Source organism: Sinocyclocheilus grahami, unplaced genomic scaffold, assembly GCF_001515645.1.
Source record: "Sinocyclocheilus grahami isolate Dianchi unplaced genomic scaffold, SAMN03320097.WGS_v1.1 scaffold570.1, whole genome shotgun sequence".
NCBI lineage: Eukaryota > Metazoa > Chordata > Actinopteri > Cypriniformes > Cyprinidae > Sinocyclocheilus > Sinocyclocheilus grahami.
The window spans coordinates 562,503-579,457 of NW_015505749.1; the positions used below are offsets into that span (position 1 = coordinate 562,503).

At 40.2% G+C, this 16,955-nt stretch overlaps 1 protein-coding gene across 1 annotated transcript in view; it reads right to left on the reverse strand.

The window, feature by feature from the left end:
• LOC107556475 (cadherin EGF LAG seven-pass G-type receptor 3-like) overlaps positions 1 to 15,617 on the reverse strand; it is a 36,283-nt gene extending 20,666 nt beyond the window's left edge. Inside the window, exons 1-2 of the mRNA XM_016239603.1 lie at positions 10,465 to 15,617; positions 364 to 701 (exon numbers count right to left, since the gene is read on the reverse strand). Coding sequence (XP_016095089.1) covers positions 364 to 701; positions 10,465 to 15,574 — 5,448 coding nt within the window. The 5' untranslated portion in view covers positions 15,575 to 15,617. The remainder of the gene's footprint in view (positions 1 to 363; positions 702 to 10,464) is intronic.
• Positions 15,618 to 16,955: the final 1,338 nt, after the last annotated feature.

Here is a 16,955-nt window from a genome sequence, read left to right on the forward strand (position 1 = left end):
TTAAACCGCAATAATATTTCACAATACTACTGTTTGACCAGCATAAGAGACTTCTTTCAAAAACATATTTAAAAAAAAAATCTCACTGACCCCAAACTTTGAACGCTAGTATAAGTTTATTGATTTATTCATTTACATTTTTTTTAATTTTTATTAAATGATAATTGATTGATTTATTTCATTTTAATGGTTCTCATCGTGCTTAAAAACACTTAAACGACACTTTAGAATGTATGAATGCCATTGTTTTATTTTACAAAACATCAAAACAATCACTATTTGACATTTCTATTAGGTTTTATATATTCTTACTGTATCTAATGATCTTCACGAGGCAACTGAGTGTGTTTATATGTGTTTTACCTCCATATGTGCAAGGGCATTGAGTCTATGTCTGTTGAGGTACAGCTGCTCCTCCAGAGCCTCCGATGGGAAAAACTGCCCTCCCGGCAATGCAGCGGAGAAACTAACGTTGAGCACCTTTCCTGCATCTGCATCCGGCTGCACGTTGAACACAAACACATCATCAGGAGAGACTGAAAGCACGGCTGACACCCCTTCCAGGAAGTGAGTGAGCAGCGGGGACAGGAAGTGCTCCTGGGACATGTTCTGGAGTCGTACAGTGATGCTGCTGCTGAGCATCTCCTCCGTAATGATGAGAACCCGCAACACACACTGAGAACTGATGCTGTGAATGCCATCTGAGAAACAGACAGAGACAAAGGAAGATGAAGTGAGTTAGAGAGCAACAATAAACTTGGAAACTACAAGCCTTGTCCTGTATCACAGTATGTGTAAAGCAGTATGTCAAATCACTTTAGTTTATAAGTTAAGTGATAAGAACATGGCTGACAGCTCAGTCACAACATCACTTCAACTTCTGTCACATAGCCTATGTTTTACTCTACTGTAATCTGAAACACTTTAATAGTATGTGTGTTGTACTCCTCCAGAGGTCCATCTGAACATGTGAAATGAGTCAGGTTGGTGTCAGTGCAGCCTGTGATATCATCTACAGCTCACTGACTGTGAAATTAGCAACATGCTGCGGAGTGAATCATGTGTCCATTAAATGCACACATACTTATGCTCATACATGTACAAACGCACACAGTACATACAACTTAGGAAATACACACAGAAAGTTTAGAGCTGAAAAGAGAGCATGCTGGAAAGACAGAGGGATAAAGGAAGAAAAAAAAGATTCAACAGATATTGTGTAAGTGAACCTAATGAAAACATGCCCAGGTTGCATTTCACCCCAAAATCAAAAGAAGACATTAGGTTTTGTATATAGAAAATTAAGTTGATTTTTAGAACTTTTTTTAACTTGTTATTATTTTTTTTTATTTTTTTTTATTTTTGTGAACAAACACGCTACCAACTCTTTCTTTCAAGCATTCTTTCTAAATGGTGATTCTCAAGATGCTTATTAGTGTAAAGATACATTCACAGTTACTGTTGCACAATGAAATTTCACAGGCAAAATCTAGTAATTTCGATAGGAATCCATGCGATTGAAAAAACATGAAAAAAAGAGCAAAACATTTCCCAGCATTGAAAAAGTTTTTCCATTTAAAGTTGCTACATTGACCAACTCAAAGCGCTTTGGTTTTAAAGTGACTTCTTTGTGAACGGTACTTTGCGCATTACTACACTCAGGGGCGGATTTAGTGATTTGGGGGCCCCAGGCAAAATACAGGAATGGGGCCCTATACAATTTCACACATCTACAACCTTGAGGTTTCTTTCACTGTTGCTCGCTGCTGCACGACCGTGTCCCATAGTTGTGTCCAATCTTTTAGATTTTTCATGTACATGTTATAAATAAATGATTTCTTTAATGTTGTAAATCCCTTGTTCATATTTAAACAGGTTATAATAGGAGTAGCTTGGACACTAGGTGGTGCGTTGTGGTAATGTTCACTATGCACGTCTACACAACGAAAGGCTGTCTAATTCTAAACTTTAAAATATACATTTATTTTTATTTATTTTAATTGCACATTTAAATTAAACTGATGGAAATTATACATTTACATGCTTAAGGATTATTTCAACCAAACATGAAGTGTGCCTGTGTGGAAAGTGCATGGTCCTTCTTGGGTCTTTCACAAAAACGAGTGAGCGCCATTTAAAAAAATAAAAATAGGCCATATATAATATGCACTGTTGCTTAGTATTAAAATGATAGCTTCAGATGCATGATATTTTTAGGGCCCTATGAAATCCGTTTTATTTTTCCCAAATTAGCCTAAGTTTTATTTTTTCCAAAATCTTTTTTTCCGTTTAAATTTTTCTGGATTCAGTTTTTTTTTTTTTTTTCAGTTTTAATTTTTCTGGATGATTATATTAAATTTTAACAAAAAACATGTCTAATTAATTAAAATCATGAAACTTGTTTAATTTAACAGCAATTTAGGCCTATTAAAAGTTTAACAAAAATTACATTCTTAGGGCCCAAATTCTGTGCTTTCCATTTTAATTTTTCTGTATTCAATTTTAATGGTTTAATCAAAAACATCTAATTAATTGAATTCATAAAAACAACTTAATTTATTAATTTGTATACAATAAAATATATGAAATTTAAATTTTATTTACTTTTTTTTTTTTAGAAATTCTGTGTTGTGTATTTTCATTTTTCTGGTAATCAAATGAAGGCAAAAACATGAATCTATCTTTTATTCCAATGAAAATTAAACAAACCCTTTAATTTTTGTACATTCTAAATGCTACACAAGTTTACTGTGTAACGAGCAATGTCACGGAATTCGTCAAATATTGAATGAATAAATCAAATGCAATTCAGTGCACTTCAATCAAACCGCGATATGGACTAGTGTATGTGAATATTAAATGGCAAAAATACTATTTAGCTACTACAGACGACAACCGCGAGCGTTGCGCGTGCTTAAATAGCAAACGAAATGCGCGTCTGCGCCGTTCATTCCGTCACATTCGGCGTTACGCAGTAAATTCCGTTTTTATGAATAGATTCCGGGATTCCGTCCCCATTTTCTACATCGCCCTACTTTTGCTAAGAAGCACGTTCAACGCGGACGCACAGACGGTTGTCGTGGTAATGAACACCAGCGCAACCACTTGTGCGTCCGCACTGAACGCGCATCTCGCATATAAAAAGCATTTTAGGGGGCCCAAGGCGGTCGCCTACCTTTGCCTAATGGTTAAGTCCACCTCTGAACGAAACTTTGCTAATATGACTGTGCTTTAAATAGATGGTCCACCCAAAAATGAAAATTCTGCCATTATCTACTCACCTTCATGTGAGTTAAAAATGGTTTTAAGTCAGTTATTTCTATGTTTTGATGTAGTGTGTCAGTGGGAAATATCAGTTTACATTTCCGAACATTCATTTTGCCATTAATTGTAATAATCCAGTAAGATTTTTGTTTGCACAAGAAGTCTGACAACAGCCAGTGCTTTACTTTCTTCTGTAAAACACAAATGAAGATATTTTGAAAAATATTAGTAACTAACTGACTTCCATTATATAGACACAAAATAAAATGGAAGGGGAACTAAAATAGTTTGGCTACCAAGATTATTCAAAATATCTTCTTTTTTATTGTGCAAAAGAAGAAAATGGATATAAGTTTGCTACACCATTAGGGTGAGTAAATGATGAAAATTTTTTATTTTTGGGGTGGACTATCCCTTAAATACTTCAATACAATCATTTATTTACTGTAATAATTTTTTTTATTTAAATTAGCATACATTTAATCCAAACACTGTTATGATGCATAAGTTATATTGAAATAAAATGTCATTGCCAAAATATCTAAATGGTCCTAAAACTGGCCTTGCTTTTCCTTTGAGAGGATAAAATATTTACTTTTGGGGGTAAATTATGACCCAGACAAGTTCTTGACAAGCCTCCTGACATCCAGCTGTACACATTCATATGGTTTAAATATTACAGCCACTGGCTGTGAATTTGGACCATTTACCACTTTTTGGGCTGCGAGTCCGAAAATACACACCATTACACTATTATCATTACAGTGAACACTGAAGCATGCAGGAGTGCTGTTTCTGTTTGAAGATCTTTAATACTCCAGTACCACTAACACCAGTCCAAGCAATTCTGACTCATGTTATTCAGTATATCCATGCTGTTTGCACAACATTGATGACATTTTCACAGTTGCCTTTCCATTTTCTAAATGATTTTCTCTCGCATGCATTAAAAATGTTTTGGCTATAAAGTGCATGAAAACAGTCTTGGCAGCAAGTCACTCTGAAGTCGATTTAAATTGAGTGAAAGAAAATTACACAGAGAAGAGGAAATGATTCAGCAGAGAGTGAGCAGGAGAGAGAGGTGGGGTGAGGGGTGAGGCTGCTGGAGGCTGGTAAGGAGGAGTCAGCAATGGGAAAGAATAAAAGCACAGAAGATAAAATGAATCGGGGAGGGGAGAAAGAGAGACGCTAGATCATAATGTCATGCTGATAAGCATTTCTTGTAAAATATACCATCCATCCCCCACTTCTGTCTCTCTCTCTCTCTCTCTCTCTCTCTCTCTCACACACACACACACACACACACACACACACACACACACACACACACACACACACACACACACACACACACACACATAACTTGATGGCTACACCACATTGTCACATCATTTTCAGAGTCAACTGATCATTTTATTTAAAATTGTAGTTTTTCAAAACCATATTAATCTAATATAAATACAAACAATAAGCACATTTCTAAGAATTTGGCAAATGTGTTTCAAAAGGATTTTTCCATTTATCATGGACAATCTTATGTCAATAACCTGTCTATTTGAAAACAACACTCTAAAGCATGATAAAATACTGTAGATATAGGCATGACATCCTGCGTGTAACCTCCAAATCACTTGTTGTCTACTTCAAAAATAAAAGAGTATATTATTTTAGTGGTGAGTGTAGTCCAATCTCTGGTTGTTTTTTCCCCCTCAAATAATAGGTTAGATGAAGACAGACACACACAGACAGACACACACAGACACACACACAGACACACACACAGACAGAAACAAGACGTTATTTAGACTCAACTACACCTTATTCACTGTAAAAATTGTGCGACATGATTCAGGTATTCCGGGATGGTATATTGGTGCCTGTGCATTTTATAACTTATAACCATATATTTCATGCTGCATTCTTTATATATTTAAACTATACCAAATCTCCTTTCCACCAAAATTTTCTGATAATCACCATAATAATAAAGGTAGTAAAACAGAAAACTGTATGATTTTCATTTTAAGTGGCCTGTCCATAAAACAAGGACACTGCTCAAATATTGTCCAATTACATGAAAAATAATGTATAGATGGTGCACAGAGTCATACATACAAAGACAAAAACACAATCAGGGTAACAGACATAACACTAAAATAATGTGTTAATTAAATAACATCCAATTAAACACAAACTCGAATGTACATTACTGACAACAAAAATGAGAAGAAACAAAACTTAAAAAAAAAAAAAAGAATTATACACTCTAAAAAATGCTGGGTTGTTTCAACCCAACTTTGGGTCAAATATGGACTAACCCAACCGTTGGGTTAAATTTTTACATTCAATTTTTAACCCAAAAGTTGGGTTCGTCCATATTTGACCCAAAGTTGGGTTGAAACAACCCAGCATTTTTAAGAGTGTAGTGATGTGTCACACAGGGATTTCTGCATGTTCTTTTAGATTTTTTTTGGTTTGTTTTTATTGTAAATTATATGGTAATTTATCATTTTACTTGCAAAAACCAGACATTTAACTATATATCACAGTAAAATTACATACAATCTGATGTTAAACGATTTTACAGCTTTCAAAGTAACTTTTAACTAATAAACAGGTATTTGCTGCAGCATATATGTAATATAGGTTTTATTTTTTACAGAGTAGCAAAACAAAATTCCAGAATTAACAACATATTTCTTATTCATATTTCTTATTCATTGAAAATCTTGACTTTTTTTTTTAAGCAGATCCATTCAATTAATCAGTTGGTCCGGGTCACAAAACTGGTCTAAATAATTAAATCACAAATTGGTGTGATGCAATTCTCAAGTTAATTTCGCTAACTAAATACCGGTAATGTTGGTTGCAACAGTTTACTGCTCACTGGAGGATAAATAGTTTGTGAATAAACTAGTAAATTTCGGTCCGTATATAACAACGTTTGAAGTAAATAGGACAGAATTTCCTTTTTGGGTGAACTGTCCTTTAAAGAACCTATAATCCAGATTGGCTCAGACCACACCAAACACTGTTTGCATGTACTGCTTGTAAATTACAGTTTAGCGCAAAATATTTAAACAGTTTTCCAAAGTACTGAAGTGTTTGACTCAACTCAACTTGTGCTGTTATAACATGGAGAAATAAAGTCAAGCACAATGTGTGAGTGTCTACAAGAGGACGAGAGTCGCGGCTTGAAGTTTTTAATGTCACTAGATGTCTTGGTGTCTAAGGAGATTATATCCTTCTTTGATGAAATGCCACCCTGTGCAAGAGAGAGAGAGAGAGAGAGAGAGAGAGTGTGTAATGGAAAGAGCGAAAGGGGTTAGAGGCAGGGAAGCGGGAGTGTTTACATAGATGCCAGAAAGATGAAGGCAATATCAAGCAGACAAGAGATCCGGGAAAGTGTGTTTGTGGGAAAGACTGGGATGAGGAAAAGACGGATAGAAAGAAGGGGTGGGAGGGAAAGGGAGGTACAGGAGAAGTGGGGGAAGGGTGCGAGGAGGCAGCTGCTTTGATTACAGGATTATAAGACAGTGGCTCCCTATTGACCTCCCAAAACAGTCCCTGCTTCTCTCTAACACACCACAAAGCCATTAAACTAAAAAACACATGGTGCAAAACACAACGGAAGCAAATCAGCAATATCTTGCTTATCCTTTTCTGTCATATTCCAATAATCACTGAGGCCTGACAAATAATAGCAATTACAGCAAAATGACAAGTAATGATCTTAATTACTGTAAACAGCCACAACTAGTGCAGGGGCAACACATTATGGTTACTCAACATCTAAATAAAACTAAACAAAACATTGATTTAAATGATTAATGTAGATTACAGCAGAAAATATTATTAGTCATGCTGATTAAATCAACACATTCGGGCTCCCACAGAGGAAAAGTCAAATCAGCAGTGTGTGTGTGTGTGTGTGTGTGTGTTTCTTTGCTGTTTGTTTAATATTTGTGTCTATGATGTTTGACATTAGCAATCAGTGGAAGGAGTGGAATATGAAAAATTAGGATGACAGTAACGATATTTATAAAGTTACGAAAGATTTCTGTTTGGAGCACAGCTGTTTTCAACATAATAAATCATATCAATGTTAGTTGAACATCAAATCAGCATATTCAAATTATTTGTGAAGGATGTGACTGGAGTAATGGCTGCTAAAAATTCAAATTTGCATAACAGGAATAAATGCGGAATTTAAACATTAAAATAGAAAACAATTATTTTAATTGTTTCACAATATTTCACAATATTACTGCATGGTTTCATATTTTACTTCAAAATATCCTTTAAATGTATTTGATAAATTAAGGCTTGTTTTAGAGAACATATTCTGAATTCTGAAACTTATTTTATAATACCATTGACAAATTGTCTGTGCTTGTTTTGGGCATAAATCTATAAAAATTGATGAAATATATGCTTAAAACAAGCAATAAATAAATAAATGAAAACAAAAATTCCTAATATATTATTTTCTTTTACATGTATATTTTAAATAATTAACTTGTTTATTAAGATGTTTCATTATTTTACTGGAAAACAAGATCAAAATACTACTTATGAAGATGATTTTTAAGTACAGGCACAAATACAAGAACCATTGCATATATATATAGAGTATTTAATTAAAAAGCATATTAAGAGCTGTATGGTACATTTCAAAGAGGGCAATTTTCCATTTCTTTCATCTGAAATAATTTTCTTTTCAGCCATTCAAAGCCAAGACTTTGAACACATCATCACAGTTTTTCCTCTTTCTATTCCTCCTGTTCAATCACTTGCCTGTCATTCGCCATCCTCCATTTCTCTTTTCCACTTGAGTGTTTTGTTATCATCTCTTTCTCAATCTGTTTTCTTCTTTTTCTTCCTCTACACATTCCCCAAGCCTATCCTTTCTTCATTGTATCTCTTTCTATTCCTCTCTCAGATCCTTTTAATCTTTTATAATCCAGCTCACTTACCCACTCTAAAGTGAACTTTATTTTAGGCTTGTTTTGCAGCGGGGGATTGTTAGAAAAAAAATAAAAACTCTGTGTGTTTGAAGCAGTTCTTGCTGGGGTCGCAGGAAAACATGCAAATAGCTTCTACCAGCTCACAAAAACATGAAATAAACAAATAGATCTCAGAGGTCCCTACAGTATAGGTTTTTCAGGTTTCTCTACCTGACACAACAAACCTGATACATGCACATGCTCACAAATTCCACAACAGCAGCTCACACATTTAACACGCTTGTAAACACTGACATTACAAATCTAGCCTGACCAAAACAGACCCTAGGTCTCCAGGGCCTCTGTTTGTGTGTTTTTGCACACAAAAACAGAGTGAAATGTTTAGATGTATTTGCCCTTCATAGCTGAAATTAGTCATCTGGAAATATATTTCTACCCCCATCAGCCAAGAGGCACTCAACTATACAGACACTTACACACACACACACGCACAAAAACATATGTGTATAAACACAAACTTAATATATGCTCAAACAAATCCAGATGTAGGCAGAAACATAGTAGAAGTAGATGCTTGCATGAATGAACATTAAACCATCTGATTACCCAAACACACACACATAAAATCTTGGGCACTAGTTTGACAGCTGATTACTGTGCTCCGTTTGTTTCCAAAGCCAGGCTTCCCCTAAGGACGTCCTATTACACTCAAAGTAAAGTAGAACAGAGAGAGAGAGAGAGAGAGAATGCAAGAGAAAGCATGCAAGATAAGAGGGCTGTCTGTAATCCTCTATTAAACTACATTTACCAGAATGTACACACAATTTAATTCTGGTATAAATGCATTATTTCTAAGACCAATACGATTTTAACTACACCTAAAATGTGTATTTTGTACATCACATCATAGAGGGAATAGCAAAATAAACTAATCACATAAATATAAGCACATCTGCCTTGCTTGGAGAATAACAAGATAAAAGCGACATTGAGTTCCAAACTATGTAATTTCATCTTACAGACAATGAATGGGCCGTGCTCATTAGAAAACTGTAACTGCTGTTTCTCCGGGTGAAGCGAAATACAAAGGAATTATTTAATAGGAAATTCCTTCAACTTAACCTTCCATTTCCCTTGGGACATCAAAACTTAATGATTAAATTGTACAGTGTACACTCTAAAAAATGCTGGGTTGTTTCAACCCAACTTTGGGTCAAATATGGACTAACCCAACCATTGGGTTAAATTTTTACATTACATTTTTAACCCAAAAGTTGGGTTAATCCATATTTGACCCAAAGTTGAGTTGAAACAACCCAGCATTTTCTAGAGTGTTATAGAAAGCCACTCAGCTTATTTAGAAACACATATTTAGACGATTTAACCCAACAGAAAAATATTTTTTGTAAAAGGAAAATACTGAGAGAAAGAGATGGACAGAAAAGCAAGGAGGCAATGAATGAGAAATAAAGAGTAAAGGGGGGATGGAAACGGAAGTGTGCTTTCCTCAGAAGAGAGAGAGAGAATTTTACCAGAGGGTAACTGAGCTGTCTAACACTGCAGTCTTACAAACTCCCCAACCTATATGCCTTACATACATATACACACACAAACTGGCAGATAAGGTAAAACACAGAACTAAATCAGCAGTATTGTTCAAGTCAAGCAGGATTTTTTTTCCTAAGTGATAAATAAACACAAAGCAGCCACAAAGCCCCACACATAATGTTAAATTTACCATTTTAGTCACCTTGTCTGTAAATAACAAATCACCATTTATAACCTTTCAAAAGCCACAATTATCTACACTTCCCAGCAATGCAATCAACAACATCAGCCATTGTGGCCAAGCAATGCTCTTCTCAGCACTTAACACTCGCTCAAGTTACCACTGAGACTCCTGTTACAGTACCTGCTAATGCCAGTGGAAATCAATCCAGCATAAAGTAATTTACATTGATCGCAAAATGTCTTTACAGAGAAAAATGCAAGTCAAGGGTCGGCTTTCTCTGAAGATATTTTCTATTCTTTCTATTTTTCCTCTAACATGCACCCTCTACACTGACACATTGCCTTCAGCAATATTTCATAATAGAGCACTGCAGAAAAGAGTTAGCAAAACCAATTTGACCTGATTTGATTTCATCCTTATGACCTTAATAGCCCTTGCCTCATTTTCCAATTTCTTCCTCCCTCTCTCCCACACATCGTTTCCTCCCCCTCTTGGTCTTACCAGTGACGGTGACAAGCATCGGGGCCACCAGTGGTCGGTTGTTGTCCAGTTTCCGGCTGAGGCGGATCTCCCCGCTCGTGTGGTTCAACAGCAGCAGGTGTAGCTCATTCCCACGGTCTATGGTGTAGTAGAGACGATCCGAAACATCTGGGTCATGGGCTGGAACACGTCCAATAACCCCACTTGGGAAGGTGTTAGATCGATTGGATACAAAGTTGTTAAAGATGATTTGAAAGTCTTGCATTTGGGGCCCATTATCATTCTGGTCAACCAGTCGTATGCGCACCGTGGCACGACTGACTAGTGGAGCCGATGTGGCCTGGACAACAATTACGTACTCATTCCGTGTTTCGTAGTCAAGGTCAATTAAAGAAGTGAGTTCTCCTGAAAAAATGTCCATTTGGAAGATTTCTGGAATATTTCCTTCCACAATCTGATACATAATCTGAGCGTTTGGGCCCTCATCTGGATCAGTCGCTGTAATTTGAGCTACGACGGACCCAACGGCACTATTCTCCTTCACTAGAACCTCAAAATCATCAGCAGGAAACACTGGAGCATTGTCATTGACATCCATGACACTGACTTGAATGTGTACAGGTGTACGCTGAGGTGGAACACCGCGATCCACAGCAAATGCAGTCAGCTCATAGAAGGGAACACTTTCACGATCAAGTCTCCTGACGGTCCGGACTATTCCCGAGGTTGGTTCTATGGTGAAATCACCATCACCATCTTCTCCATTCTGGAACGTATACTGGACACGGCCATTGGCATGCGCATCACGGTCAGTAGCGGAGATTTGTAGCACACTAGTGAAAGGTGGAGCATCCTCACTGACTCCACCCTGATACCTGGGGCTCAGGAACTGAGGTGCGTTGTCATTTACATCATTAACATTGACCTCCACATAAGTGGTGTCAGATTTCTGAGGGATTCCATTGTCACGAGCAGTGATGGCAAGCGTGTAAGTCATTTGGTCTTCGTAGTCTAGTTCTGCTTGAAGTGTGATCGCTCCGCTTGCAGGATCGATGCGAAACTGTGGAATATTGTCCTCCAGGTAGTAAGTGATGCGGGCGTTTTCTCCAACATCATCATCTGTTGCACTTATGACCACCACTGTGCTGCCAGGAGGCCGGTCCTCATTCACACTTACTGAATAATGAGCACTCTGGAATACGGGACGGTGTGTGTTGGCATCTGTGATGTTGATGTGCACCTGACAGGTATCGTGGAGAGTTCTGTCAGAAGCAGTGACTGTTAGCACATAGCGACGCTCCTGTTTGTAGTCCAAAGGCAGTGCTAGGGAGACAAGTCCTGCTCCACCAGCTGTACTAATGGTAAAGCGATTACGTGTGTTTCCACCTGTGATCTGATACGTGACGGCACTATTTACATCACGGTCAACTGCGGTTATGCTGACCACACTTGTTCCAACAGCTGCATCTTCATTTAGTCTGACGTAATACTCTTTTTGTAGAAACTCTGGTCGGTTATCATTAACATCCATAACTGTGATTGTAACACTAGCTGTGGCGGAAAGAGGTGGGGCACCATAATCTCGAGCTTCAACACCAAAGAAGTAATGCTCTACTGATTCACGGTCAAGTTCTGAGCTCACTGTGACCCAACCAGTGGCAGCGTTGATAACAAATGGTGTATCCGTGCCGGTTCCCGTTAAACGGTATTCCAGGCGTGCATTGTCACCATTATCTGTATCAATAGCTTGTATGTGAAGAATGGAGTGACCGATAGGAGCGCTCTCCAGCACTGTAGCCTGGAAAGGCGTGGATACAAAGATTGGTGGATTATCATTGACATCAGTGACCTGCACACTCACAATTCCAGTGTTGTTGGAGAGAGGTGGACGGCCGTTGTCCTGAGCCCGCAACCGTAGCATGTACTCCCGTTCCGTCTCATAGTCCAGTGGTGCTACCACCTGGATTTCTCCAGTAACACTGTCAATCGCAAACTGTCCTCGGCTGTTCCCGCTGATTATGTTGTAGTGCACAGCAGCATTCCCATCTTTATCCTGGTCCGAGGCGCTGACTCTGAGGATTTCAGAATGTGGTCGGACATCCTCTCTAACTGCAACCACATACCGCTTTTGACTGAACTGTGGAACATTGTCATTCTCATCCAACACAGTAATATGGACGTTAACGGTAGCCGACCGTGGGCCCGGCTCTCTTCCCTGGTCGCTTGCTTCCACCAACAATGTATAACGTTCATTTACTTCTCTGTCAACAATACCTCGTGTTGTGATCAAGCCTGATCGAGGATCGATCTCAAACGCAGTGCGTGCAACAGCCACACTTTCTCCAATAAATCTGTAGCGTATGTTAGCGTTCGCTGTCGAGTCGAGATCTGTTGCGCGCAGCTGCAGGATAGGATATCCCTCTTCCACGTTCTCTCGAATGGTCTCGCGGTATTCTGTTTGCTCAAACACGGGAGAGTGATCATTACGATCAGTCACAGTGATGGTCACCATAGTTGTTCCAGAAAGGCGTGGTGAGCCATGGTCTGTGGCAGTAACTCGGAAGTAGTGCAGGTCCATGTGTTCTCGATCCAGAATGTGTGTGGTGGTGAGAAGGCCAGTAATTGGGTCCATTTGGAAGTAATCCATGGACCTGCTGTTCATTAAAGGGGCCATGCTGTAACTGAGTCTGCCTGCCTCACCAGCATCAGGGTCTTCAGCTGTCATAGTTATGACTGAGGTACCAGGAGGCTGGTTCTCAGCAACATGAACCTGGTAGTTATACTGGGGGAAATGGGGGTGCCTATTAGCAGCTCTACGGGAGCGCCCAACAGGAGGGACACCTGTCTGCTCTTCGTTGTACTCCTGCTCTTCTCCTCTCTGAACTTCATCGCTCTCTCTTGCTTTTTGTTTCTCACTGTACAGAGCTTTTTGTGTGTTTCCCACCCCATCTAGACTCTGTTTAAGCTCATTCTGTTCAGTCCACATTCCCTCTTTGTTTTCATCGCTTTTTCTGTCTGACTGAAAGGTGCCATTGCCTTGACCTTTTTCTTTTTCTCTCAGTAAATTTGTCTCTTCTAACACTACCTCTTCCTTTGTGTCTTCTGCAATCACCCACTCCATGCTTTCCTCCCTTTCTCCCTCTACAGGCTGTCTGTCTCCCTCCTCCGTTCCCTCCCCTTTCACCCCGCCCTCTATCTGTCCCTCCCTACCGCACTCAGTCGCGGCTTCCAGCTGCTCCTCTTGCTGACTGACACCCTCAGCTTGTAATGACACCCGTTTACCGGATTTTAATTGCGGCCGCGTGGCTCCCCCATCGGCGGTTAAGCTGTCGTAGTCGCCACACTCTGCACGCGTACTAGAGCAAGGATAACGTGCGCTTTCCCCTCTTACAAAGTCGAGCTTTTCACTGTCAGGAACATTTTGGGTTTCATTTGCATTTTGATAATCAGGACTGCTGTTGTTTTGGTGGTTATCGTTACGATTCTTGGCGCAGTTGTTGTTATTGTTACTGTTCCAATTCCTCAGCAACAAACTTTGAGTAAAGTCATTGGAGTGTGCGAGCTCACGCACGGAGATTGGCGCTGTCCACTGAGCGGGTGCTGAATCTTCTCGCGTGTGAATGTGCGAGTCACGAAAACGCTTAGGAAAGTTAAACTCGACTAAGAGGTAGATATGTGGTGATGTGTGATACCTGGGAGAGCCAGTAGCAGATGAGTCAGAGTTATGTACATCGCCGATATACAACTGAGCAGCGCTGGTTCCAGTTGATCCATTATAATGAGCCTTTCTGCCAACAAAGCGAGTCTCAGTCCTGACCCAGGCAGCCTGTAGCATTAAATCCAGAGCATCAGTCCGTTTGAGCGCACAAGAAGACTTTTGTGAACTATTCCGATCAGACTTTGCATGCACAAATTCTACTTCTAAGTTCTTATTTGAAGATGTGGTGTTTGTATTTTCTCTTGCCTGCCTTCCACAAACAGCGTAGCGCCTCAGAGAGATGTTGAACCGGTGCCAGTTACTGCTGTGCCAGTCTGGATGCATTTCAGAACAACCTGTGATCCGGTGTGACTCGAGACAGCTGCTTGCTTCGCTTCCAAGCCCTAGAGAGAGCTGCCACGAGCACGGTCCCGAGCACCCGCGGATATTCCTAATGCCTGACCCTTTCCAGTCCTCTCTGGTGAGATCGATAACATTCAGGGGGCCTGAGAGTAGACGGCCCGCTGTCGCTTTGCACAATTTATTGGCGTCCGAAACCAAATTAGAATAAGAATAGGCTTTTAATAGCGGCCGAGTTGGTGTCTTGGCAGCGGCAAACTCCCGTTTTGGGTGACATGGGCAGAGGTTAGGCCTGGATTGACTATCCACGGTTCTACAGCTATCCAGCACGCTTTGTGCAATGACCCTGTCCGTGTCGAGGCGCGTCTGTGGCCGCGAGTGCGTTCTAGTCCTTTGTATAGTCCTCTTTTTGCCATACTGAACCGGAGAGGAGAGAACACGAGAAACAACGCCCTTCTCTCCACTGCCACCGTTCCTCCAAACAGGCTGGTGATGACTGCGTCCGGTGTGCGCCGCCGGTTCTGATATCCATGCACTAGAATTCCGGTAATCCGGACTCAACGGAGCTGAGGGGGTTCCCTCTGCACAGGACCGTAAGCATTGCGATTCCCGTCCACGCGACCGTAGCGTCCGTGCAGGGTGGATCTTCCAATCGCCCCCAGCCAAAGCCCCCGTTACCGTTCCGTCAGGCAGGCTGGTGATTTTAGCGTCTCCGGGGGCTGGGTGGGTGCATAATGAACGACAGAACGGCCCCGCTGCACTCCCCGGGATAACAGTGAACAAAGAGCTGAGAAGAAGGAGAAAAAACAGCGGCGAAAGCGAGCCCAAATCCAGTAGCAGTGCAGCCATTAGTCTGGTGAAATCCTTTCTCTCCCCCCCCCTTTCTCCCCTCTCTCTGAACCCAAGTGTCTCTCTTTCTCTCTCCAAACGCCGGCTAAGTGGCCAGCTCAACCCCCACCGCCCGACACCTTCCGCCGTGCTCCCCGGTCGCTCGGTGATCCCGGGAAGCTCGCATCTACTCTCGGTGTTTGGTAGAGCTCCGGCTAGCAGCGGCACGAGCGCAGCATCTCTCATTCACATCCAACATGGCTCACAGCGAACCCGGTTCTACCCTCACTCCTCCCCCTCTCGCTTCTCTCTCTCTCTCTCTCTCTCTCTCTCTCTCTCTCTCTCTCTGAGACGGGAATGGTTCGTTCCAGTGTGCGCAAGGCTGTTTCTCCTCACTCATGTCCAACGCTGGAGAGGTACTATCCTACAACCTATCAATATCAAAGTGAAAACAATAGCATTTAATTAATTAAATATGGAACATGGAAATGGAAAGGAATTCATATTTAATAAATAGGCCCATTCAATAAATCCATACATCCATACAAGTTTATCATTAGTGACGTTTACATGAACAGTGGCTAAGATAACATGATAAAACAGCTTCTGTGTATCACATATATGGAACTGATGTAATGCAATAAAAAATGAACAAAACATGAATACAACATTAATTTTATCCAAGCAATAACTCATAATTTAATTTACATTTTAGTAGGCCTATTTTATAGCAAAATGGCATGTAATGTGCAGTTAAATATATTATAATCTCCTCCAGCACATGGTAAGGTAACTTTAAGCATTTCCATTTTTTACCATTTATTTTATTCTGTTTTAAATATATGATTAACAACATGATAAAATATTTAATCAACAAATGTCAAGCACAGCATTTTTTTTTTTTTGTGCGAAAAAACCCCCAATACATTAACGTCAGTGGGGGTTTGGGGGCGGATGGTGGTTTTGTGTACAGCTCTGTTTTTTACAGTCTATGGTATAGTTGTAATAATCAGTCGGTGTCCACCTGTGACGTCATGTCTTATTCACGGAACGATTTCCTGAGGTGTTTTTTTTTTATTCATTGCATTGAATTCATATCACCTTTTCTTTCTTCTGCCAGCTTTACCTCCCACTCGGTAGACATGGTCTCATTTTGAATGCATTGTTTGACACGGAGACATTTTTTAACTATGATTTTTCTCCTGTTTTAAATCACACTGCATGTGGGTGAATTTCGGAGGCGCGTGTCACAGCCCCGCATGGCGGATGTGAAATCCACGCTTAGTCAGAAATAGACTTGCGCGTTACAAAAACCAATCTGTGTCTCACACAGTTTGCCTGCCACTGACCCGGTTGGAACGAATCCACGGATGTTGAAAAATTCATACGGCTCAATTTTACTGTGCGCGCACACACACACACGCTCTCTCTCTCTCTCTCTCTCTCTCTCTCTCTCTCAGTAAGCTGCCCCTCGCGCCCCACTGTTCTCGTGCTCTAGTCTGAGCTGAGCAGAGCTGACTGTGGTAAAGGGCTTGTGCTTTCTGTGTGCAGTTACCAGTGGAGACTAAGCAAAAAAAGATGATTTGCGAATTTTCCTCGTTGACTGTGGAGGATGAGATTCATGTCT